Consider the following 25,000-nt stretch of genomic DNA (forward strand, 5'->3'; position numbering starts at 1 on the left):
TCAAATAGAAAAAGTTTGTAAGATTTATACGAGCTTCATCTTGTACCATTTCAATTTCATGTCAAGTTGTCAGAAATGGTTTACTGGCCAGTTGAATATTGTGGAATACAAGAAGCTCAGAGGAGAGTGGAGGGTAAGGCATGTCCGGAGGCAGAGTAGAGGAGCACCTGATGTGGCCCTCATCAATCCCTTTTGCCCTTTTGGATTGCATTACTGTAGGAAACAAGTAACCTTTTTAGCTATTTGCTAGATAACCTTGAGTAATTTATTTCCAAATGCATTCAATTTATGGCTGGTTATATCTCCTTGTAGGCTTTGTTTGCAAGTAGCATTCCCGAGATTATAGAGCTGGCCGGAAACCGGTCCAAGTATAGTGGAGAGTACAAGCGGGAGCATGGGAAGAGGTACAGCGCCTGGTCACGTATTCCTGGCTGCAACCCACCCTTGCCCTCCCTTCTGCTGTTGCTGCTACTCTTGCTGCTGCTGCTGCTGTTGTTACTGCTGCTGGCAGCCTCATAGTGTAGGGATGAGTGGTGGATGTTACATGCAGCAGCAGCACCAGGAGTGGGTGGGTAGGGCAGGGGTGGGCATGCAGTAGTGCGTGTGTGTGTGTGTTGTGTTGTCCTGCTCCTCTGTGGCCATTCCTATGCTTTCTGGCTTACTGCCATCTATCGTACACTGTCCCTTTATGAGTGTTAACATTTGTTGCTTTTACATTCATGTTTTCCTTATACATAAATCACGGTTTTGGCTAGAGACCTAAACTCCTTGGCTAACCAGATCCTAGCGAGGTTTGAACGAGGGCGCAAGGAGTGTGAAGGGAACGACCTTCTGTGTCAACCCTTGCACGCCGCCTCCATGACACCACCCAATACCACTATCCAATACCTCCAGCAATAGAGGTCCAGCTGCTTCCCTTGCCTGTAATCACAATACAACCCATACCTTTCATGAGTTCTCCCACCAAGTACTATCATCTTGAATCGACAACAGTGGATACTCAACTGCTGCTTAAATCTGTAGTTTTATAGACATATTGACCCATTATTTTTTTCAACACAGTATACTACTTGCACTAAACATCTTGCAGCTTTACAATACCAAATCATACATTTGAATATAATCAGCAGTATCAGTACTTCCTTCATGGAAGTATTGAGATCTTGTGTATCACCCTATCACTAAAAACTTAAAACACCACAACAATGCTGCACCCTTTCTCTACAGCTAGAGAAACCAAAGCCTTCTCCTGTTACTGTCGTTAATGCCACTAGTAAGATAATTATTAGCTGGTATACTGAATTAATGTCAAGAGTGCTACAACAGTTGCTTCCTCCCTTTTAATTGCCACATTGAGCTATGAAACCAGATTTCTCTTCCTGTATGAACCTAGTTAGTCAATCCACTGAATATGCTTATAATGCTAGCATTAAGCCCTGCCCACTCTGTACTTACTGTCTCCTATTTTTTAATTTATTCCTTCATTCATTTATTCTCTTTAACCCATTGTTGTGTCCATTGTCCCAAATCTCCCCGTGCTTTCAGTCTACCTCTATTATCCATTGTCAACCTCTCCATGTGTTGATCCAGTTGTCAGGCCGCATTACCCACTCATATAGTCCTGGTCTGCTCTAAAAGTGAATAAAGTTGCTGGTTGATGAGCCAGAAGAATTGCCTCACTAAATGAGATTTTTAAACAGATATACTGTATTCAAAGTTGTTCAGTAGATAAATTAAATGAGAAAAGTGCGAAACAAAAAACTTTTGGAGAGTAGGGTAGAGCCTGAACACACTTAGCAGCTACACTCAGGAGATGTACTAGCATGCAGACCTTGTCACACTGTACATTTGATCCTATGAATCTGCAAAATGATAATGTTCTTTTCTCTGAGAATTATAAACATCTTATGTGTAGATTGGAAAGCTGGAGTATCTTCAGATACAATAGTTCTTAAGGACCTCAACAATATTATCCATTCAGGGCAGTGATCATCCCTAAGTTGTATCTTCATTCAGGTAGATCATTGAAAAATTTTGGCACATTGGCTGAGTCATCTTCTGCGTGTGGCTTAAACTTGCATTTCATGTGAGCCAATCATCCACTGTATGTCATCACCAGAAACTGTGATCCTTAAAGACCTTAAAATTCTTATTACCTTAATAATGTGATAGCACTGGCTCAAAGTCACTGGGAGCATCATGATGTGGAGTATTGTTGGTTTATCATGGCATCCTGAGCAACTGTGCCTGAACTCCGCCCATGTGTTTTATACCAACCAATGCCATTGTCATGTTTTCTTAACCTTGGTGACCTTGTTTTACGTGGCCAGACCTTTGTTTGTGAATATCTTGATCCATTTCCTTCAAATAACCTGCCCAATCCATTTTTGTGACCCTTATTCATTTGTGCAAGACCTTGTCCAATTGTGTCACCTCCAACCAATACTTTATAGTCCTAGTCTATGTTGGAGCCAGTATATGCTCCCTAGACGACAGCAGTGCCAACCTCTTTGACCAAAAAATGTCAATGTACATGGTAACTTATATTTAAATTGACACTACATATTGTAGTGGGCTTTCACATGAAAGAATCCTTTTTATTTCATATTTCTCTGTATATGTCACATGGAAGATTATCTAGTATTAATGAATACTAAGCATTACCCATGGTTGGCACCACTGATAAATAGTTCAGTCCTGTAGGACCTAGATAAATTTGAGAGTTACCGGTGTCCTGTTGCCCAGCGAAGGGTGAAGGAATAGATTGGCCGGAATAGGGCATGCCCATACACACTCCACTGTGCATGGCCACTACTCTGTTGGGCTCCCAAGAAAACTGGACCAGAGCCAACTGGACTTTAAAGTATCTCATCAGTGTTATATACTGTATATCTACTTTTGCTATGTTCCAAGACAAAGAATTGGAATCTTAGCAATGAAATGGTTATTGCTCATCTTTTGCAAAAACCAGTTCCTCTAGCTGGCATTCAACCTTGAGTCCTTTTTCCTGATCACTGTTATTGTTCTTGGTTCCCAAATCCTTGTGTTTCACCTCCCGAGCTTTCATACTCTTCCTGAACTTTAATCTTGATCTTAGCTAATAACATCATTGAGTTTTTAACCTAAACTTCTGAGCATTAACTTGCTTCCTGGCACCTGTTTTTTAATATCTGAACAGTTTCTTGTGTAATATCTTGATTCTCAGCCCAAATTTGATAGTTGGCTCTGCATTTATATCTTATCTCTTTTTGTTATTGTTTTCATCTTTCATTCTGAATCCTCCCTTTATGTCATGTCTATTTATCTTACACATTTTTCATGTTTATGGCCGGTAAATACATCTGTATGCAGTTTTATCCCTAATGGGCCCAGCATCTTGTTATAATGCTGGCAGACATATGGGCAAGTCATCCTGGCATGTATTCTTGCCCATGTTTTGATTTCCTAAACTTTTTTGCTTTTATTCCCCGACACATTTTTATGGTGGCTCCAGTCTGCATTGTCATATTTGGTTTCAAACTTGTGTTTACCCCTCAAGCATGCAGTGACTTACATTTGATTTTTCCCCTTAGGCTTTACCAAGGTTTTATTTTTATATTAGACCAGAGAACTGCATTCTTTTCACTTTATGACATTAAAATATTGGCCAGAAATTCTTTCCTTCGTCCCATATTTCCTTGTACATTTAACTATACTGTACTCTCCATCCTACCCGTACTGCTCTCAGACCCACCTGGTGGTAGTCTACCACTCTTACCTCACTAAACCTCAACCTGATGATGGTATCTGTTGCTTATGTTCCTACTCTGCAAATAATATGGGCGTACAGAACTCGCTGGCTGAGAATTATGTTAGAGAGGAATAATACAATATAATGAAGTACTGTATATCCTTATAATCATGTTCCTACTCTGCAAATAATATGGGCGTACAGAACTCGCTGGCTGAGAATTATGTTAGAGAGGAATAATACAATATAATGAAGTACTGTATATCCTTATAATCATGCAATAATACTCATGCTTTATATTCACTTTAATACATTTAATAGTTTTTTTTTTTTTGCACGTGTAAAGAATTGTTTATAGCAATGTCTACATTACTGAGCTTGTAACATGAAGAAGGTGAAAATAATTTGTGTGTACCCACCAGGCTAAGTCAGTGTCATATAAATTATGTCTACCCTTAACATGATATTTTTAGGTTTAAGTTACTTGTTGAAACATTTCATACTAGCACTGAGAAAAATATACCTGAATTCTTTTCCAGTTGCTCTAAATGGCTATGCTGTACAGTATAAGGATGTTGACCAAAATGTTGTGCAGTCATAGGTTCACAGTATTTCAGTATACAGTATTAAGTATCTATAAATGTGTAAAATTATTTCAAATTATTTTATCTACACTATTCACCTTGAAGATGAGATGTACTGTATATTTTTTGAACATAAAAAGTAACCATGGAAGGGTAACATAATTTGGAGGACAATGTCTTAGGAAGGCTTTGTGGGCATTCACTTCATAAAAAAAACATGTGGTCTTAATTTCTGAAGATTTGTCTTCAGATATCTAGAGATCCTTTTAAAAATTAATTAAAAAGCATGGAAAAGTATCTTTGATCAGCATTGCACTACAAAATCGAGTTCTATATGTAGACCCTAATTGTCACTTGACCTTAAGGTACAGTTACCCCATATTCTATGACCTCTCCTTACCTAACCTATCCTAAATCTTGGATATCATTCATCTTGGCATTTTCACTAGAACTAATTAAGTTTAAAAGTAAAGTTCTTGGTAATCTAACCTTTTTGTAGCTTTAGCAACTTGTATACTGTATATAACCAATCATTCCGCCATAGCAGTCTTTTAGTCTAGTTTATGCACACCAACTTGCATGACAGCAAATTTCTGATTATGTGTTGGAATACAATTTATACAAACTTTTTCCATACTGCTCTACACTTCCCAAATAACTTCCTCAGTTATCATGCTCTTAATGTGTCTCCAACACCACAGATCCCTGACACTCAGTACATTACATGTGTCATAGTTGTATCACCCAAAATGCTATATTTTTACACTATAAATACAGTATGATAAATCATTATACAGAACATGTTAAAGTCTTAATAGTTCACTCACTCCCTCTCCAGTTACCGGTACTCACTGCTACTGATGCATACCTTGCTTACTACTACAGCTGAGTTTTAACTGTTCTACCCTTCTGTATATTATACACAACAGAACTCCAGTTCTTTTATACTTCCTTTTCTTGTTTCTATTTAGTATTTCCATGCTCCTCACTTAAGATTCAGAAAAAATTTTATGTACAGTATTTACCTAGTTAGTCTGTAGTTGGTATTTATCGACCAAAATACTGGTAAAATAAACTAAAACAGCTCCTTCTCTATTTAAGAATGTCATATACACTACACTGGTTCTCACAGAATGAATTGGCAACCTCATGTGCAAGATAGTGTTAGCTACCCACATCCAGGGCCTTAACATGACAGCAAATAGAATATAACATAAAGATCAGTCTTGAGGTGAACATCATACAGAATTTGTGTAATTGCAGAACAGTGGCTCCACCGGTTGACAAATGCATGAACTGTTTGCTATTGCATAGTTTTTTTCATATTTCTTGTTTGGAAATGTGCTTATTCTAAAGAAATTCAGCTATAAAAAAAATTCATGTCAAATGTAGATTCTGTACTTGTTTCAACTTTAACAATATTGTCAACTCAAAAAGCCTTGTTACTGACTCCAATTCAGCCCATTTTTGTTTCAGATTTATAAGTACTTACAGTATTTTGAGTGCCATATCTAACCAACTGGTTATACATGGCACATATTTCACTTGTATATTATACAGTATAGACCTGCAAATAAATTAGTGCCTATTTTATCCTCCATATTCCATGCCACAGACTTGCTCAAGTATCTTGCACGTCATAATGTGGAGGAAACAGCTTATTAATTGCGCCTAAATATTTGTAGTGGCACATTTAAAATCGTTTTCAGCCATACCCATTCATATTTTTTATGAGTCAATTCTCTGCTGTGCTAAACATTCACTAGTTTTATTTTGTATTTCTTGCCCAGTTTAAGGAAAATTATGGCTGACAAAGATCAACTATTAACAAGACCTAACATCATTATATGGGTGTAAAGCACTGACCATAGATGCAAGAGGAAGGAACAAATTAGAATTGACAGATATGATATGCTCGAGAGTACAGTGGTATGTGAGGTAAAGAGGATGCAAGAATATGAAATATAGAAACATCAGAGAAGTACAAGGCAAAGAATGGATTAAGATCAGCATGGGTGACATAGACATATTGAGAAAATAGGTAGTAAATAATTGACAAAAACGTGTAAGCAACAAAAGTGCATGGTAAGAGAGTGAAAAATGCCAAGGAGGAGATGGAAGGGTGCTCTAGCAACAGTGTGCATGAATGATCAAAGAGCATAGCATAAGTGATTTGGGGGAATGAAGTACTACTGACGGTTGAATCTTTCGTGTGTGAAAAAATAGTGGTAAACTAGATTTGGTGCCTTGTTATGGGAGGGGCATGCCATAGCAGAACACATGTTTTACAGCTATCAGAATGAATGGTAACAGCTAATGAAGGGAAATATACATATTTTATTTGCTTGTTTCCAGCCACCCTGAACTGAGTGAGCGAAAGAGTGAGAAAAAAAATTGATGGAAATACATGCACTGTTACACTGAGGAAAATAGTACAGGGTATGTTGCAATACTTTTGCTGAGAGTAATATTGTACTGTACACACTTTAGGTGTCATTTCCTCGCAAGTGTTTCAAATCATTATCACTGATATGACATACTGTGCAGTCATAATATCTTTCATTACAAAAGTTGAAACAGTCCATCACAAAGACACACCAGTTTCTTAGTAATGCAGTACAGTACCGTATTTGTTTGGCAAGATGGTAATAAATGTGGTCATGACCGTTGGCAGTGTGATAGTGATAATGTGATGTGAATGGCCTGTAGTGTTATTTGTGGAAATCAAAGGGAAAAAATTAAAAATTCAGTTACTTCAGCTACTTTACAGTACTGTATATATTGTATATATATATTGTATATATATATATTTTATTAATTTTTCTTTTTTTGGGGGGGGGGGTTAGTACAGTTTACAGTAGTGCAATATAGAACTAACTGGCCATGGTGAGGTACTTCAACTCATTAACATGCTTGGCACAAGGTAGAAGCTACTAGTGATTGCATTACACAAGGAAATGATGTATGACTGATCTTTATGTTACAACCTCTTTGATGACAATAAGCAGATCTTAGCTTGTTATAATGAGTAAGATCCTGTCATCTTTGACAGGGTCTGCCCCTTTGAGTTTGTAATCAGTTTTATACCATAGCCATGCTATCCCCTATTCTTTATGCCTTATTACTTACACTCATCACTGATACATACTAACTTTTGAAGTTTTAAGTACATTTGTAATATTATTTGCTCCAACAATACTGCCAAACTTTCAGATAAGTTTTTATAAGCTTAAAGGTTACATTTGACATGATTAATGTTCTATGTCAACATTTTTATTTTAACTATGTAACTAATTGCTGCTTATCCTTACTAGTCTTGAAAACTTTATTTGTGTATTCATAGGTGGTGGTTTAAAGAAGAAATCATGAGATTTTTTTTAATCAGAGGGGATATATATACAGTTTGTGTGTGTGTGTATATATATATATATATATATATATATATATATATATATATATATATATATATATATATATATATATATATATATATATATATATATATATATATATATATATATATATATGTATGTATATATATATATATTTATTTATACAGTATATATGGGTGTATATATAAACTATTGTAAAACAGCCCTTACTCTCATTGAGGTGCTATGAAGTTCTGCTGTTTTTCTTTCTGTCTGATACACAGTTGATGTAATACAGCAGGTTATTCATGTAGATTTTCCTCCAAACACATTTTGAATTCCTTCTTACTTGTTTCCTCTCTGAAAACCTTCTCCCAGACTCTGTTTCTCCATTCTTGTCTTTAGCATCCCCTTCCATATCTTCCAATTCATTTCATTCAGATTCACTCTTGTTTCTAATTTTCTTCAAGTTATTGTTTCAACATGTTCACACTAAAATAGGACAATAATTTATCCAGAAATACTGATTACCAGTGTAATCAGTGTTAAGCTCTTACCAATAACAATTACAGTGCATTAATGTACCTAAAAAATTTCACTTTCTGAAGCCTATGTGAATTAGTGCAAAACATTTCTCAGTAATAGTGTACATCCTGTAACAGTATATCACATCCTCAAGACATTAGACCCCAAGGGATCCACAATACAGTATACAAACATTAATATACAGTACCCTTAAACAGAAAGTCTTATCCATAATTAGATTTAGGATAGTTCAGAATAGTTCATTTAAGAAAAAAGTTGGATAACTTTTAAGGTTATTTAGATAAGTCCAAGGATATACAATATACATCTTGATAAATATTCTTGTTTTCATCGCTCAAAAGTTGTTCAAATTGCTCTAAATTATAATTTAAAAAAAAATTTCGTTGTTCTTACATTTTGATTTAGTGAAGATATACTCTACATGAAATAGAAATATAAGGTGGATTTATTCTAAAAATAAAATAAAATATATACAGTATATATATATATATATATATATATATATATATATATATATATATATATATATATGTATATATATATATATATATATATATATATATATATATATAGGTTATATATTATTATATATATATATATATACCGTATATATATATATTGTTATCTATATTGCTGGCTACATATTGCTATTGGCTATTATTATATATATAGGTTAGTTGTTAGCTACTATGCCTATAGAGAAAGAGCAGCATATATATATATATATATATATATATATATATATATATATATATATATATATATATAGTACAATACTACAGTATATAGAGCCTCACCAAACATTTCAGTTCCTTCAATGAATCTTTATTAATTCACGTGATATAAGATACTTCTCTCCATATCTGTGGCATTAAGATTTTGTCCTAGCTATATACTATACCTCAAATTATTCAGATATTCTGTATGTCTGTGGTATATACAGTAGTAACATATTCTTGGTACATTAACTGATTACTGTTCAGCTTAAATCTGAGGCAGATAGTGTTCAAACTGTTCAAGAACTTGTCAAGTGCTAACTTTACATATGTAAAGTACAGCCAGTGATCATAGTTGAAGACTTACTTGATATAGAAACATCTTGGGTGATCTCTGAGATGTACTTGCATGAAAACAAATTTTATAGCATATGTTCGAGATGTGGTGAGAAAATATTATCTTGTAGTCTAGTCCTCTTTCTTACTGAATACTATGGTGCATACCCTGTCCAGATATATTCAGATATAACACCTCTCTAACCACTTATGTTACACATTTGTTGTGAGAATAAAAAAATAATTCAACTCTTAGCATCCACAACTTCTCAGTGCCACTTAACTATACAATTACCCTTAATATTATTATTAAATACAGTACTTTAATACATGTACTGTTTCTGTACATTTCACTTTTTTTTTTTTAAGAAATTGTCTTTTTCATATACAGATATACAATACACTAAGTTTGGGAGAATAGTGCGTGTATAGTTTTTTGTCCTATAGTTAATCCACAACATTTATTGTATACGAAACTATTCAAAAGTATTCGTGCCTTGTTCCCGTATTTATTTTTCTCATATACTGTACCTGTATACGATAAAATATAAATAAATGAAGTCAATGAAACGTTTCATTACAGTAATTGTAAAAAGTACAGTACAACATAAACATTATAATATTAACCACCTAGTTGTATAATCTTTAAGTGATGTTGTACTATACTGTACTGTACATGTACAGTATATTGCCTACATGAGCAGGACAGATTATTTCCATTGCATTGAGTCTTGATATTCCAACCAATATATTTTCTCATTAAATAATAGTGATGGAAATAATATTAATTAAATATATTTAGGATAAGAAAAAGTATTTAAGATTTTTATTGAACCAATATCTGCATACAAAAAACATTTCATAATGTTCTGTTAGATAATAATAAAAAAAAATACTATCTTGTATGAAAAGTCTTACGTGAAATACATTAAGAGAAGTGATTTGAAAGATTTAAGTGAAGGACTGTTTTGTTTACAGATTACAGTAGCATTACTGCATTGCAGAAGTCTTTACAGAAGCTTCAGTACGTTGTTTGTTGTGTTTGATAGTGAAAATTCAACATGGTTAATTACTGATTCAATCCACCCATATAATCTATATCATGAAGTAAACATCTTCCAAGGAAATACAGTACATCATTCTATACGTATAGGCGAATTACATCATACTGTTTTTATCCATTTATCCATCTTCCCTGCCTCACTTATCTGTGGTGTTTGGTTCACTCCTCAGAAGTTTTGCTGTATGTACATTACTTGCTTGCTTCATTAGCCTTCATTTCTTAAGCTACACACAAATTGTTCCTCTGTTGTATGAATTATATGTCTCTTTCTGATTTATCAAGTATATACAGTACAGTATGTTATAATCCTGAACCCTCTCAGACCAAAAACTTTATGGACACAATGTTGGTATGAGAAGCTGGAACCCCTCGTTTGTTTGACTGTGAAAGAGAAAAAAAGTCTGCAAAACTTTAAATCATATTTTAATTAAATTAAAAGCTAATGTATTACATGCACCATGTACTGTAATTGAAAGTTGAAATACTGTAGTTATTGTTTTATTGTATATACAGTATTGTAGGTGCTTCATCTGCTGAAGATTTTAAGCAAATTTTTTCTGTGTTGAATTATAACTGGAAAGTTAAGAGAAGTGTTCTTTCTGTTTTCAAAATAGCATCTAAAGTTGGTTAAATTACCGTAATTGCTATACAACTACTCCTCGACTTAAGACCTACTCGACTTACGACCACCCGGACATACGACCGCCCCACTCGTACCAAAATTTTTTCAAATTACGTATTTTTGAGTCCCGACGTTAGTGATTGCGCTGTGTACTGAAAAAATTTTTGTTTGTAATTCCATTTAAATTGGCTTGCATGCTTAAAAGTGAGAGTTTTGTGGTGCTGAGAAGAAAAAGAGACACCCATTTTAGATTTTCGATGTACAGTTGAACCTCGATTTACTCGGTTCTCATGTACGCGTTTGGTCATTTACGCGGTACCTTACCAGAACTGGGATGCCCGATTTACGCGGTGAATTTACTCATTTACGCAGGTGAAGTAAAATTTGTAAATTTACTGAAGATATTTGTTTTAGCTCATAAAATTCATACAAATTACCCGGCCAGAATATAATTTACATTGTTGGAATTCTTATACGATTGTGATTATTTTGAATATAAACATCATGGAATTTGCATTAGACATACAAATTTTAGATCTAATGTAAGAATTTTGATTACAAAGAGCCAAAATTTTATCTTTTATGCAAAATATATGACGTTTATATTCAAAATATTCCTGATCTTTCAAGGAATCCAGCAATGCCAATTATATTATCCTAACTTTAGTCTGAGGTATTATTTATGACTAAAGATGTAAGCCTAATGTTTTCTCCCAAACTTTTCTCTGGTAGGAAGGGAAGGTGGGGGGTAGGGAGGGACCCAGCGAGCGAGGGAAGAGGGGGGGAGCGGAGGTGGGGTATTTTGATTGACAGATAGTGTCTGGGTCAAGTGTAATTTGTTTATTTACTGAAGATATTTGTTTTAGCTCATAAAATTCATACAAATTACCCGGCCAGAATATAATTTATATTGCTGGAATTCTTATAAGATTGTGATTTTTTTAAATATAAACATCATGGAATTTGCATTAGACATACAAATTTTAGATCTAATGTAAGAATTTTGATTACAAAGAGCCAAAATTTTATCTTTTGTGTAAGATATATGGCGTTTATATTCAAAATATTCCTGGTCTTGCAAGGAATCCAGCAATGTCAATTATATTATCCTAACTTTAGTCTGAGGTATTATTTATTACTATAGTACCTTAAAATCTAGTGGTTTCACCCAAACATTTCTCAGAGAGGTAGGAGCCAGTGAGTGTGGGAAGAGGGAGGGGGGGAGTTGCGTCCATTATTTGAATGGACATTAACCTGGCGACTGTATTTCTCGTAAATATTAATTGTGTGTGCATACCATCATAAAATTAAGATGTTATTTTTATTACAACGTAGGTTTTGTGTCGTTATTGTGTCGGAAAAAGTGGAGTTTGGGAGTCGGCCCAGTCTCTTTTTCAATTAACCCCCTATGTTCTGTTATTCCATTTACACGTTTCTCGTTTTACGCGCTACTCAGCTGGTTCAATTGACCGCATTAATCTGGGCACCACTGTATATCTTCGCATTTTCGACTTACGACCAATTCGACTTACGACCTGGATTTGGGTCCCTAACCTTGTCGTAAGTCGAGGAGGAGCTGTATTTTACTCCTACCAGTAACTGTAGTTTTGTAGACTTGTGTAAAGAGAGAAAAATATATTATTAGATATCACTACCAACACTTAAATGCATGTTGTATAACTTAGTTTTTTTACACCTGTTTTGTGATTACAGTATTGTAAAATTTTCATTCCAAGATACTAGCAAGTATGTAAATAGATCACTGTCATGAAAATCCAAAGTTAGCAGACTTTGTAAAGAATATAAAAATGACAATAACACTTTCCCAATCAAAAACATGTTTTAAATCAAAATAATATTGTTCTGTTTTAATGTTATCCAAATTGAAAGGAAACTGGCATTTTGTCATTTGAAATAGTTGGAAAACATCATATCTCAAAATGTTGCAATAGCTTGAGGAAAAAAAGGCTCTTTTCACAGACAAATGCACCAAAACTGTAGGACCATTGGCTGATCTCATTTTTTTTCTTGTTCAAAGACTCAGGTACCGTATATCTCAAATGGGAAGAGACATTTTTACTTCATTAAATGCATAGAATTTCTTAGTGAAACTTTTTAAAGATTAAGGTCCACCACACCTAGTTGCTCTAGGAAGTTTAAAAGATTGAAAATAGACCGGTATCTCTTTATATGGAAATAATTTTAGAACTGATCTATATTCAGAATACTATCCTGTAAACATACAATGAGGCAATTCTTAAAAAAAAAAAATTATATATATATATATATATATATATATATATATGGAGCAGGTATATATATATATATAGTTATAAGCAGCAGGCGGCGGCAGGCGGGGCAGTATAAGCGGGAGCAAGGCAGCGGGCGGCGGCTGGCGGCGGTAAGGTTGTTGTTATGCGCCTGCAGGCGTATGTGCGTGGTTGTTATGGCGTTGCTGGCGGCGTTGCTGGGCGTTGTTGTTACGTTGCTGCTGTTAAGGGTGTTGTTGTTGCTGTTGCTGCTGGCGGCAGCAGCAAGGCGGTGCGCGGGCGTTACATGTTGCTGTTGCTGCTGTTGCTAAGCATAAGGCGGCAGCAGCAGCGGGGCGGGCGCTGGCTAGCGCTGGCGCGGCGCGGCGGCGGCGCGGCTGGCGCTGCTGCTGGCTGCTGGTTGCTGCTGGTTGTTACAGCTGGCTGGCTGGCTGGCTGGCTGGTTGTTGTTATTGTTACATCAAGTGTAAGATCCACAATGAAAACGCGGAGCGTATAAATGGGACGAGCACCTTAAAGCTCGCCTAAATAAAGTTAATGTGCCAAGCGTGCTCGCGTTTCTTTTCTCCTCGCGTGTATTTATCAGGAGTATATATATATGCGGCGGCGGCAGCAGCAGTGCGGCGGCGCGAGCAGCAAGCGCGCGGCAGCAGTGCGCGGTGTTAAGCATAAGCGCCATCCGCATGCGTATAAGGTGCTAAGGCGTTATATATGAGCAGCATAGAAAGAGTATATATGGTTGTTGGTTGTTGTTGTTGAGTATATATATGTTACATATTATTGGCTATGTATATATGGCGTTATTATTTTATGCAGTACTGTACTGTATATATATTGGCCGGCAATTGAAACTTTACTGTAATAATATCAACCAGCTATATAAAATATCATGTCACTGTACATATTGCATACTGATCTGCTCATCTTGGTATGGGAAGGCTCCAGTGTATTAGATTTATAAGTTGTATTGGAATAGTCAAGATTGCTATTTCTAAACACTAAATTGTTGATATTCATTTATTTATTTATTTGTATATTTTTTTCTTTCACCAAGCAGATGTTGTCTTGTTTGATAAATGACTTTACCGTCCATTATTTTGGTCCAAGAGGGTGAATTTCATTAATGATTAAGTACTGTATTTTCCATATAAATCTTAAACGTAATACCTTTCATTTGCATAACATTTGATGATGATTTAAAAACCATCACAGCATATATACAGATTTCCATATACTATGTTTCTTATTAACTTCATTTATGCACCTTGCTATTTTTTCTGATTTGCATATACTGTACAGTACTTCTTTTCCTATCCTGTATTTTTTAAAGTAATTATGAGATTATTTAAATATCTAAGTGATAATTACAGAATTTTCACAAAAGTTTATAAGCTATTACTTTAGAACCTTTATATATTTTTTAGAATCTTTTTCATAGGTAATATATAGTAATCCTTTCTTATATATATCACAATTTTTACTTACTTAAAGGCATGAATCCTCAACATTTCCATGAATGTATCCAGATTTGTCATTACTCTATATCATTATGATGCATGTAAGTCAACAGTGGATATTATTTATAACCAAGGTAATTATGGTTGTAGTTCCTCTGCCCGTGCATGTGTTATGAATTATGTTTTCTAGTGATCTCACATTAAGGTTCATAGAGAAATAGATGATGAGTACACACACATCACATAAGACAGTATAATGACTGTTGTGCACTGAAGTGATATATTTTAGCACTCACTTGACCATTGTCTTACTCAAGGTCTGCTTACATTCATCTTGTATTTTGATTCATCTCTTTAACTCCTTCTATCAATCTGTCTGTGTATCTGCTTATCTGTCTGTTCATTTGTCTAACTTAATCAGTCTTATTGTCTATCTGTCTGTTAATACCATCTAACTACTTGTCTGTCTATCAAGTTATCTATTTATCTCTGTATTACATCATAGTTTTTGTCTTATGTATTCCCTGGGTAGCCTCTTTACAAGGAAACACAACCATCACACACACTTAATCCACATAGTTGTATTACACCACTGTTGCCATCAACAGAGGGCTTTAATGTTTGCCTTTTTCATGCGTCTGTTCGTGCCACCGGCCGTCCGTCCGTCCGTCCTTTTGAAAGTTTAAGCTTTTGATTTTGGTGAGGATATCTGTATTATATTTATAGTGTCTTTTGTTTGACAGCTTACATACAGTTTACTATCTTACCTGAAAGGATTCAGATAATTTCTTCATTATAATCCTTTAGTCTCTCTTCCAAAACAATGAACACAAATACATTAGTGTTACTGTTACTACTTTAATTGTCTTCACCTTTTGATTCACCTTCTCTCTAAATGCTCTTCATATGTATACATCTTTTTATTCTTCCTAATTAACTTTCTTCCACTTGAATCTCATGTGCTGGGTTCTTTCCTGATATACCTCTGTCACCTTAACATGACCTATGTATCTCAGACTACACTTATACACATCAATTTTCATATGTACTGTTTGTTCTAAATTCTTTTTTTCAAATTTTCTCTAGTAATGTATCCTGCCTTTCTCCCTATCTCCTACTCCCCCTCCTCCCCAGACCCTGTTACAATGATCCACTTACGACATAATCTTACATGTGGCTGTTATCAACTGCTTTTCTGAAATTCACATTTTTGTATAGCTATGTGTAACTGTTTACTTGTAACTATCCAGGAATAACTATGAGTATTCCAGAATGATTATTAGTCCTTTTACTCTTACTTCTACATATGATTTACTTCGAAGTAACTTCCTCTTATCTATACTACTTGCTCTATTTTAACTCTATCTTTATACACTTATCTTTATGATCCTGTTACTTCAGACCACCAATCTTTTATACTTTTACAGTACATATATAAATAGTTTCTTAATCCATCTACAGATAAAAATGCTGTGCAGTTTTAAATCCCTGAATTCACACAATCAGCTGTAAGCCATAACTTGTGTACTGCTGCACTTATCCCCAAAAACATTTTTGACATTATATACTACTACAACACTATCAGGAAAGGCTTATACTCTACATCTCAAATTTTAGCTGCAGATTATAGGTCCAGTTACATGTTCCTGACCATCACAAATTGCTTGGTGTCCTTTGTTTTTGTGCATTTATTTGTTTCATCCTCCAAGTATTCATATCTTTGTTTAGACTTTCTCACTCATTGAACCCTTTCATATCGTCATTTTTATTTACCTCTGTACACACTTAACTGTCAGCATCCTTCCTGTCATCAGCCTTTATTACTTCCCTCTTCCCTGGCCTTCAGTATCCCATTCACAGCACTGTTTTATTGTGTGTGGGCACATTGAGTTTGCAGTCTTCATCAGTTTAAAGTTTATCACATCCTCTATTTACACATTGCTCTGCATGATCTTCACCCCAGAAATTACATCTGTGCTTTTTCTTGTTCTAAACATTTATATGACCATTCATATCCCTTGGACTCCCTCTCATAGAATCTGCCAACCTGTTGCCTTAGTATTTCATAAATTGTCTTTCCCTCAAGCTCACCTACTGGTTGTCAGCTCACAAAATCCCTCTTAAGTAGCATAGTCCCCTCGTCACTTCAGCAGCCAACAATTATTACTTATATTACTTTTTTTTTTAAACTTTCATATGGTTCTTATATAAAATTTCTTAGGACCCCCACATACCTATTGGAATCACTTTTGGCCCTTCAAATGGTACTTCTGATTTAGGGCTTACCCTTCCCATCTAATATTTTGTACAGTCTTCCTTGTTTACCCCTCACAGGCTTTGTCTCTTACATAGTATTTGTCCTTATCCTTGTTTCCTTTACTTTTTATGTCCCTTTATTACTTCCTCCATTGTCCAATCCTTAACCCAATCATTGATTAAGCCTCCACATGGTGATGTACCCTGAACCTTTCCATGTCGTGTCAGCTGCCCCTCGTTAAACCCGCTCTCCTATGGTTCCCAATCTCCTATGCCCCAAGTCCTCTAGTCTAGCCCCTTGACCCATGCCGGTCCTCGTCTGACTGGCCTGCTATGGTTCCTCTAGGCTGTGTTTGCCAGCTGGATACCAGAAATCACCGAGATCGTAGGCAACAGGTCCAAGTATGGCGGCGAGTACAAACGGTCACATGGACGGAGGTATCAGTTAGGAAAAAGCCCGTAGAATCATACTCAACTTTTTTATACTCCCGTGACCCGCGACTGTTTAGGCACATGTTGCATGGGATGATCATCATTTAGCTTAGTCCTCCCGTAAATCAACCTCGGTGGCATTTGTTTTTTCTACCTATATTAAGGCCATAAAACGTGGGCTACGGGAGCTATCGGCACTCTGCTGAGCTCCTGTCAACAGAGCACGGGCAATGAGAGGTGGTCATACATGTTGGCTGTGTACAAATCATTATCTCTCTTTACAATAGCCACTGTATACCCCTCAGAGCCATGTTGACCACGGCGAAAGTGTGCCTAAACTCTTGCATGAAATTTGGCAACAGTGTGATTTGTGTGTTGGTGCTACTTAAAGTTCTGTGCTCCATCTCTACTTAGGCAATATTCGCAAGCTGTATCCCTGAAATTATAGACCTGGTTGGGACTAGATCCAAGTACGGCGGAACACTCAAGAACGAGAGGGGAAGAAGGTAGAGTGTAGAGTCCCTCCCCTACCACCACACCACCATCATCATCACTGCCACCAGAGCCTTCTCCACCTCCCAACAGCAACAACTGAATCCAACGCACCACCTCGCTCTTGTCACTAATATGTTCTAATATTTAGATGTGTCAGTACAGTACATGTGAGAGGGTGTGCTTGAGATATATATATATATATATATATATATATATATATATATATATATATATATATATATATATATATATATATATATATATATACTGTATATATATATATATATACCAGAGTTTGATTTAAGTATTTTGTGTGTTTCAAGAGTGTACTTTAATAAAAATGTATAATGGGATTTTCTTAATAAACTAGTCTAATATGAAGAAGCTACTTAAGTACAGTTAGAAAATATAGTGCTCTCACTGCACTTAGATGGAGAAGTGTTGTGTTTTTTAAACCAACCAAGTCTCCTGATATGCAATAGCGAAGTTTAGAATATATTAATTGAGTGTTAAAGTCAGAAAGATTTGTCAGTATGAATATAAAGTTATTATCAGCTGAGTGTGTGTATCATCTATAGTATATACATTTACAAAGTTGAATTTTGAAAAATGGTTACAGAAGGACATCAAAATAATTACCACTATATTTGCTATACAATATTAGCATTGCTAAGCATGGAAAATCATTCCTAATATCCGTTTATAGTGTGTAGTAAATACAGGTATACATTATACCTGTACTGGTATCTGGTGCACAGCTGAGATAAATTAGACAAAACTTCAATATGACTGAAGTTCTGTGTATTTTTTTTAAGAATAGTAACAGCAAAATTTTTCATTACAAGGTCATGATCAGATGAATACTGTACTAAAATGGTACCTGTATGAGTGAGTAATTTTCAAACTTCATGCAATGCCTGAAAGGGCAACAAAATCAAAGTACAGTACAGTACAGTAGTATCTTTTGAAAATCCTGTCCAGATATAGTCAACAAATTATTAAACTGTGTTTCTCTGTTTTACAAATTGTAAATGACAAACAGTATTTGTTAATGACATCTAACATATTGCTCATTACTCTTACGTAAGTTATGCTTATTTTACATACCGGGTATTCGTGAAGAGTATTCCATGATTTTTTTCCTTCAGAATTTCATTAATATTTTTAGGAAACGCAAACAAAATATGTCTTTATTTAGAAAGATAACAAAATGGATATGGTAATTGTATTGCTTGTTTCTATTTAGTTGTGTTAGTGGGTCACATGTTTACCTGCTGTTGTTATGAAAGTTGAAGCTTTTACTCATTATATCCCAGTCAGTGCATGTTTGTTCAAAGTCATTGCATTTGATGATGAATAGTATTTTCAAGTATTAAGAGCATTCATTTTCATGACAGAGATTGATATACAGCAAGGATCCCAATTCCAGTTCATTCAATAATTTGCATTTTACCTACAGTACAACCTCATCTATATTAAAGCTTGAAGGTTTTTAATTTTTTATTTGAAGTGAGCTCCATCATTACCCAACTCACCATACAACTGTTTGAAACAAATCATGCCTGTCTACCAAAACTCACAAAGATCACTTCAAGGTCTAAACTAAACACTTCAGTATTCACAAAATTTTAAATCTGTTGTAGGTAATAAGAACTTATAGTTTTGTTTACTGTAAAAGAATAATTTACACTTACATTCCTTCCCAATCCACAACCATGATCATTGTGAATTCTGGCACCATTGATACATTGCATTACTGCACTGACTATATTGCTTGTTGTTCTATACTGCCAGTATAAATTTCAATATGCTTCTCTTGTCTTAGCATTAGTGTTAATGTCTACTGAGACTGGACCAAGTTTAAAAGTGAATAAGTATATATAAAAATCTTATAGATATACAGTAGTATACCCTGTACCTGTATTAAACCGTTAATGGTAAATAATGCTACTGGCTGTGTGATATTATTAATGTACTGTATTACACAGTGGGGCATAGAAAGAGCATAAAATCTGTACCCCCTTTTTTCATACAAAACTCTCCCATTTTCATCCTTCTCCTTATAGATACAGGTATCTGATTTCTTTAAGTGATTTTACTTTTTTAATTCAAACACACAGTCCATAATATTTTGATGAAATTAAGACACATTGTATATACATTCTGCATTAAAACTTATGTTAGTGATTTTGTAGTGTTGATTATGTACAGTATTGTGCTCACTTCTCCATAGTGTGTATTAATAGGAGAATGGATAGAAAGAAACCATTACCAGTCTATGATTTTGTATAGTTTATAGAATTAAAAAAAACCTGTAGTAAATATTACTGGCAAGTACTGTGAGCTTCAAGTTACTGTATACAGTATTAATTACTTATAAAAATTTTCACATTAAAAATATTATAAAAGGACATTAATTGTGAGGCGCTTCATATCACAATTTATCTGCTCTGTATATGTTAAGTCAATGTGCTTTGTTGAATTGATGAAATAGGCCTTTCAAATATAAAGATATTCACTGTACGTTCAGATACACGTTATGACTCCAGTTTCATCTGATTTAACCTCACTAATGCAATATTACCTAGTTGAGTATTGTTGTAAGCTGTTATAATATCACCACTACTTCCTGGTGATAACCGGTTTAGTTTATATTTTTCCTATTATTGTAACCCTCTTTCACTCACTCTTGCAAGATCATTTTAGATGGCAATTATGAAACCATTTTTTAATTTTCAGTGATGATGTATTTCTTCAATAGTTTAAATAGTTTTTCTAGTTTTTTTATTTCTATTCTCATCCTCATATTGTATAAATAATCACCTCTCTTTGTCAGTTTGTTAGACTCTCCAGAGTATTGTAACTCCTCTTCAAGTGACAAGTGTGACTGACCTGTTGGCCTATCGTGTAGGAAACTTGATTAAATATCGCCGATATAATTTATTTTTGTGTGTGTGTGTGTGTGTGCATGCTTGTGTGCTTGCATGCATGCATATGTGTATTGTCAGAATAGTATATACCAAGGAGTAGATGAGTCAGTAAATGGAACAATGATGGATGAATTGAAGCTTAGAGTAATGAAAACAAAGAAATTACTACCGGGTATGTGGATTTACAAATGTTTGAAGGGAAAGAAGCATGTCAATGGAGACAAAGCTAAGGATGTACATGAGAACTGATGAGCCAGTATATTGGTGTGAGGGATAAGATATAAGAACATAAGAATGAAGGAAACTGCAGCGGGCCTATTGGCCCCTACTGGGCAGTCCCATTTACACCCAACCAATATTGCTCATATATCCATCCAACCTATGTTTGAAGCTATCCAACGTATTCGAGTTAATGATGATGTTTGGTAATTTGTTCCATTCATCCACTACTCTATTTCCAAACCAATGTTTACCTATTTCGCGCCTAAATCTAAATTTGAATAATTTAAGACCATTGTTACGAGTTTGCTCCTGGTTGGATAGTTTGAGTACCTTTGTAATGTCCCCTTTGTCTAGCCCTGACTTCCATTTACAGTACAGTATACCTGTAGCCTGCATATACGCGGTCAATTGAACCCGTGGAGGTCCGTGTAAAACTAGAAGCGCGTAAACGAAATAACAGAACATATTGGATTAATTGAAATAGAGACTGGGCCGACTCCTAAACTCCACTTTTTCCGGCACAATACGTACATTGTAGTAAAAATAACATATAAATTTTATGATGGTATGCACACACAATTAATATTTAATAGAAATATCAATAATATTAGGTTTTTTAACACTTACGTTAGTAGAAAAGATGGCTGGGCACACGGGGATGGGGGGTTGGTTCCGAGGCAGAGGGCAGATTATTGGCCCTCACCTGTATCACTTGTATCAATTGTATCACTATCCACCACAGAGGCTTGCAGGGCCTCTTTGTCAAACCCCTCAAAGTCCATATCCTCACTATCACTGACTTGGGCCGGCTGTGGTGGGTGGCGGGTGAAGAACTCGGTAATGTTTTGATGACTGGGCAACCTTGTGCGCACCCGGCCCGCGCCGCTTCCTTTGTAAATAATGAAATTTATTGCTTAATTAAAACATTTCATTCTGGCGAGGTACCGCGAAAATGACCAAACGCGTAAACAAAAACCGCGTAAATCCAGACTACGTATACTGTATACACCTCTATCATATCTCCCCTCACTCTACGTCTCTCGAGGGAGTGCAAATTAAGATGCTTTAACCTGTCACTGTACTCGAGGTTCCTAATGCCTGGGATTAGCCTTGTCATTCTCCTCTGAATTCTTTCTAGGGATTCTATATCCATTCTGTAATACGGTGACCAGAATAGAACTGCATAATCCAAGTGAGGTCTCACAAGCATAAGATATAGTTTTAGGATGACCTCTCTAGTCTTGTAACTAACACTCGTTTGTATGAACCCAAGTACTTTATTAGCCTTGTTTCGAGCAAACACACATTGTTTACTTGGCTTAAGATTCCTACCTGTACTTATCATTACTCCTAAATCTTTCTCACATTCGGATTTCTCAATGACATCGTTGTTCATCTGATATCTGGTTTCACTGTTTACATCTCTTAGACTAAGTACTTTACATTTGTCCACAATGAATTTCATCTGCCATTTTTCAGACCATTCAAAAAATTTGTTTAGATCTTCTTGTAGTTTTGCGGAGTCCTCATCAGATTTAATTACGCGCCCTAATTTATTGCCATCGGCAAATTTACATATGTTGCTGTCTATGCCGATATCTATGTCGTTTATGTATACCGTATAATAAATAATAATGGTCCAAGTACGGAGCCTTGGGGTACTCCACTAGTGACGTTACTCCAATCAGATTTAGTGCCATGAATGCTTACTTGCTGTTTCTTGTCCTGTAACCATGTACTAATCCATTTTAGAGTATCTCCTCCTATGCCATGAGCCTCCACTTTTCTTGTTAGTCTTTCGTGGGAGACTCTGTCGAAGGCTTTGTTAAAGTCAAGATATGCCACATCATAGTCATGCCCCTCGTCCACTGATTCGAAAACAGCTGAAAAGAATGTTAATAGATTAGTTAGACATGAACGCCCGCTTGTGAAGCCATGTTGGGAATCATTGATCAACTTGTGCTTCTCCAGGTGATTTCGAATAGAGTTTGAAATTATTGCTTCCAGTAATTTGCCTACAATTGATGTTAAACTGATTGGACGGTAGTTATAGGATAGGGATTTATCTCCCTTCTTGAAAATCGGTATTACATTCGCTATCCTCCAGGATTCTGGTACTACACCCGTTTTTAAGGACATGTTAAACAAATTTGCTAAGGGCATACTAAGCTCTTCCTTACATTCTTTTAATACTCTGGCAAATACCTCATCTGGACTTGGTGACTTACTAGGCTTTAGCCTGTCTGTTTGCTTACTAACATCGTTACTAGTCACTACTATCTCGCTTAATTTATATGGCAGTGAAAGTAGTTTAGATAGCAGATCAAGGTGTAGTGGACATAGTAAGAGACTAGAAAGTAAAAAAATCAATTTAAAAAAAGAGTTTGTAAGTCAGAGGTAGATGTTAGGAGGAAGAGGGAAAGACCAAGGAGGAAATGGAAGTGAAGGGAGTGGACACCCAGAAAGCAGATGTGCGCTTGAGTGTGCAGAGAACATGTCTTATGTGAAGCAACAGTTGTAAAGCAGATTTGGTATCCAATTGTGGAAGTGTAGTAATGTAACTGAATGCATCATTTACAGCAGTAAAAGTGAATGAATGACATTAAATTAAAAAAAAATGTGTGTGTGTTTCTGCATGGATAAACAGTATTGTGGTATGCTTCTGTGAATGCAGTATATGTGTACTGGTAGTTGAATCACATAGGGTATTTCATTGTAATTTTATATAAGTTAAATTTTCTTTGTGCTAAAATTCCATGAAGTGTTTTTATGCAAACCATAGATACTTAATTTGTCTACTCCTCAGCTGAATGACATCAACATTAATATAACTGCCATTTTGTTAATTCAATTAAGATTGCAAAATGTAGCCTAACTTCACCTAACCTGTATAGTTAAACCAGGGTTTATGAAAGTGGAGTGAACATACTACAGTAGAAGAATAGAAAGTGAAAGAGTGGTGAAAATAAATTATAACTCAAGAGGTGGATGGTGGGGGAGGAGGAGGGGGGGGGGCAATCCAAGGAGGTGGAAGGATTGGGTGTTGGATGCACTAAATTGGAGGGAGCACTGTGTAGGTGTGAAGCATGATATTGAGAGATTATTGGGATGTAAGAATCACTGATAGGTAATGCTGGATTGTGTAAGGTGACAGGTGAACCAGATGGAAATCTTTGGTTCATGGTGTAAATGGAAATATCATAACAGAACATAATTAGTGCAGCACATAGAATGAGTGGCAACCAGTGATGAGATAGTTATCTTTGCTCTTGATTCCATTGAAAGTATTTCAAAGGAGTTATAAAGTACTGTATGTGTATATACAGGTACAGTACTGAATACAGTATACGTATAGTATATCAGCAATAGAAACATGAATTGGAAGGTGTACTTTACTTAGTTCAATGATCCGTAGCCTTGGTGTACCTCTAAGAATTATATATAGCTATTGTATATGGAAGCACACACACTTATTTGTCATGTGAGGTAGGTGGAATAGTCAATTAAGCCTCCAGTAACAACATTATACTGTACTGTCTTTGTACCGTAGGAGAAATATTCAATTTACACTGAAGTGTACTGTAAAACATTTTGAAAATAGCTTAATTTAATTATAGTATGGTGTATTTACTCCCCCCTGAATTATCATCCCTATTATAAGTCAGATTTACTTAGAATGAGTTAAGTCAGATGTGCTAAATTGATGCAAGTGCAATTGCCATTTTATGATAAATTTTTGTTCATTTTTTTCTGGCATATCTGGAAATTTAGCCCCCCCCCCCCAATGAAATAGAAGTGTGTGTGTGTGCGCGCGTGCGTGTGTGTTCCTTACGGGTGAAATCTGCTGACTTTAGGAAATCCTACGGCTGTCTGTTTTTTCCTGCATGCAACGATAAAAAAAGGTGTAAATAAACCTAGAAAAGATAGCATACTGATGTTAGGTGAAGTTAGAAAAGGTTTGAACAAGCTA

At 35.4% G+C, this 25,000-nt stretch overlaps 1 protein-coding gene across 33 annotated transcripts in view; it reads left to right on the forward strand.

The window, feature by feature from the left end:
• Positions 1-25,000, forward strand: part of LOC121857774 (calcium-activated potassium channel slowpoke-like) — a 205,714-nt gene that overhangs the window by 38,545 nt on the left and 142,169 nt on the right. For 24 of the 33 annotated variants that reach the window (XM_042353929.1, XM_042353954.1, XM_042353930.1 and 21 more), the window contains exon 5: positions 17,798-17,889. In XM_042353929.1, the coding sequence (XP_042209863.1) occupies positions 17,798-17,889 (92 nt within the window). Of the gene's footprint in view, positions 1-312; positions 405-17,297; positions 17,390-17,797; positions 17,890-25,000 lie in introns of all 33 variants that reach the window. The other 9 variants (XM_042353931.1, XM_042353932.1, XM_042353927.1 and 6 more) reach the window with 2 other exon arrangements.

Source organism: Homarus americanus, unplaced genomic scaffold, assembly GCF_018991925.1.
Source record: "Homarus americanus isolate GMGI-L3 unplaced genomic scaffold, GMGI_Hamer_2.0 scaffold16712, whole genome shotgun sequence".
In the NCBI taxonomy this organism is placed as follows: Eukaryota; Metazoa; Arthropoda; class Malacostraca; order Decapoda; family Nephropidae; genus Homarus; species Homarus americanus.